Raw genomic sequence first — 2,759 nt, 5'->3', positions numbered from 1 at the left:
GGGTGTTAGACTTTGTAACGTAGCCTAACTGTGTAATATGTATATTGTGTATCATTATAAATATATTTGATAGGCTATCTATAAAGGGTTGAGCCAGTTTCCACGGATCCTACGTTTAACAAACGCTCGGCTCACACGGAAAAAGACCCAAATGGTACATGCGATGCAAGTATGCAAATGGAGATAGGGACTCGTCGAGCGCAAGACTACAAAACAAGACGTTCCGCTCACTCACTGACCAACCCACGCTCGGGCCACATATCTAGTACACGGCTGGAGCTGCAGCTGCAGCTCACCACACTCCCTCCTCCATTTCCAGTCCACCCCAGGGTGCGAGCGTGAGCGTGAGCGTGAGCGCGAGGAGTGAAGCTCGAAGCCATGGCGGCTGCGGAGACGCAGCAGGAACAGTACGCGCCCAAGCCGGCGGCCGAGGGCAGGGGCTACTGGCGGTGGCACAGGGACGACTTCTTCCCGGAGCCGTCGTTCGCGAGCTGGGGCGCGTACCGCTCCGCGCTGGCCGCGACCCCCGCGAGGCTCCGCGACCGCTTCACCGGCCGCTCCACCGACGCCATCGAGCTCGGCGCGCTGCGGCGCCGCAGCGAGAACGAGATGCGCCGCTGCCTCACGTGGTGGGACCTCACGTGGTTCGGCTTCGGCTCCGTCATCGGCGCCGGCATCTTCGTGCTCACTGGCCAGGAGGCGCACGACCACGCCGGCCCCGCCATCGTGCTCTCCTACGTCGTCTCCGGTCTCTCCGCCATGCTCTCGGTGTTCTGCTACACCGAGTTCGCCGTCGAGATCCCCGTCGCCGGCGGCTCCTTCGCGTACCTCCGCGTCGAGCTCGGCGACGTCGCGGCCTTCATCGCCGCCGCGAATCTTATCCTCGAGAGCATCATCGGCACGGCCGCCGTGGCGCGCTCTTGGACGTCCTACTTCGCCTCGCTCATCAACAAGCCGGCGAGCGCGCTGCGCATACAGACGTCGCTCAGGGACGGGTACAACGAGCTTGACCCCATCGCGGTCGTGGTGATTGCGGTCACCGCCACCATGGCCATCCTAAGCGCCAAGGGCACTTCCCGGATCAACTGGGTCGCGTCCGCGATACACGTGGTGGTGATAGCGTTCGTCATCGTGGCAGGATTCATCCACGCCAAGCCGAGCAACCTGACCCCGTTCATGCCGCACGGCGTGCCGGGCGTGTTCCGCGCGGCGGCGATCGTGTACTTCGCCTACGGCGGCTTCGACAACATCGCGACGATGGCGGAGGAGGTCAAGAACCCGTCGAGGGACATACCGCTGGGGCTGCTGGGCTCCATGTCGGTGATCACGGTCATCTACTGCGTGATGGCGCTGGTGCTGAGCATGATGCAGCCGTACACGGAGATCGACCGGAGCGCCGCGTACTCGGTGGCGTTCAGCAGCGTGGGGATGCACTGGGCGCAGTACGTGGTGGCGCTGGGCGCTCTCAAGGGGATGACGACGGTGATGCTGGTGGGCGCGCTGGGGCAGGCGCGGTACACGACGCACATCGCGCGGAGCCACATCATCCCGCCGGTGTTCGCGCTGGTGCACCCCAGGACCGGCACGCCGGTGAACGCCAACATACTCATCGCCGCCGCGGCCTGCTGCATCGGGTTCTTCTCCAGCCTCGACGTGCTGTCCAGCCTGCTCTCCATCAGCACGCTCTTCATCTTCATGATGATGGCCACCGCGCTCCTCGTCCGTCGGTACTACGTGAGGGGCGTGACGACGCGGACGCACGCGCTGCGGCTCCTGGTGTTCCTGCTGGTGATCATCGCCTCGTCGGCGGGCATCGCGGCGTACTGGGGCACGACGCCCGAGCGGTGGGAGGGCTACGTGGTGCTGGTGCCGGCGTGGCTGCTGGGGACGCTCGGCATCCAGCTGATGGTGCCGGCGGCGCGCGCGCCCAAGGTGTGGGGGGTGCCGCTCGTGCCGTGGCTGCCCTCGCTCTCCATCGCCACCAACCTGTTCCTCATGGGGTCGCTCGGCTCGGAGGCCTTCGTCCGCTTCGGTGTATGCACCGCCATCATGCTCATCTACTACGTTCTCGTCGGGCTGCACGCCACGTACGACGTCGCCCACGATGTGTGCAGCGAAGACGAGCTAAAAGACTACAGCGACACCGATGATGCTGCTGCTGGTGAGAAGGCGGCAGTGAAAACGGCAGACGTCGAGAAGGCTAGCGCGGGAGACGGTGGCCGCTAAAGATGTCCGGAGTCGGCCGGACGGTCCTGATCCATGCGTGGCCGGTAGTCAGTAATCACTGCTTGACTATACGTTGTCTGAAAACTTGTAATTTGTACCAACAAATGAGGAATGTGAGAAGACTTTTTATCTACACACGATTGTAATCTTCATATTCAGAGTCTTGATCTTTGTTTTGCACTCCCTCCGTTCCTAAATATAAATCTTTTTAAAAATTCCAATACGAACTACATATAGATGTATGTAGACATATTCTAAAATGCAGATTCACTCATTTTGCTCATCCGCATTGAAATCCTGAAGGGATTTATATTTACGAATGAAGGAAGTGATGTACATGTGTGCGCGCTGGTAATGAGCAATCAATACATTGACATCACCATATGAGAACTTGTTATTTGTGCAACAGACTATTTTTTTAAACCATGCAGAAAAATTGCGTGCAATATATTTAAAGGGAGGCTCTATTTCTGAGCTGAAAAAGAAACAGTTGCATCAGTCACTTTTTATATGAACCATCGGATCTTGATCAA

The 2,759-nt window shown here is 59.2% G+C and overlaps 1 protein-coding gene across 1 annotated transcript; it reads left to right on the top strand.

Moving 5' to 3' along the window:
• Window positions 1–241: 241 nt before the first annotated feature.
• LOC119275436 (cationic amino acid transporter 5-like) lies at window positions 242–2,406 on the top strand. The gene has a single exon (XM_037556281.1). It carries the CDS (start codon window positions 379–381, stop codon window positions 2,224–2,226), a length of 1,848 nt encoding a protein of 615 aa, XP_037412178.1. The 5' UTR covers window positions 242–378; the 3' UTR covers window positions 2,227–2,406.
• The last annotated feature ends 353 nt before the right edge of the window (window positions 2,407–2,759 follow it).

Source organism: Triticum dicoccoides, chromosome 3B (genome assembly GCF_002162155.2).
Source record: "Triticum dicoccoides isolate Atlit2015 ecotype Zavitan chromosome 3B, WEW_v2.0, whole genome shotgun sequence".
NCBI lineage: Eukaryota > Viridiplantae > Streptophyta > Magnoliopsida > Poales > Poaceae > Triticum > Triticum dicoccoides.
The sequence above is the reverse complement of the archived record's forward strand: the minus strand, read 5'-3'. Positions and strand labels throughout refer to the sequence as shown.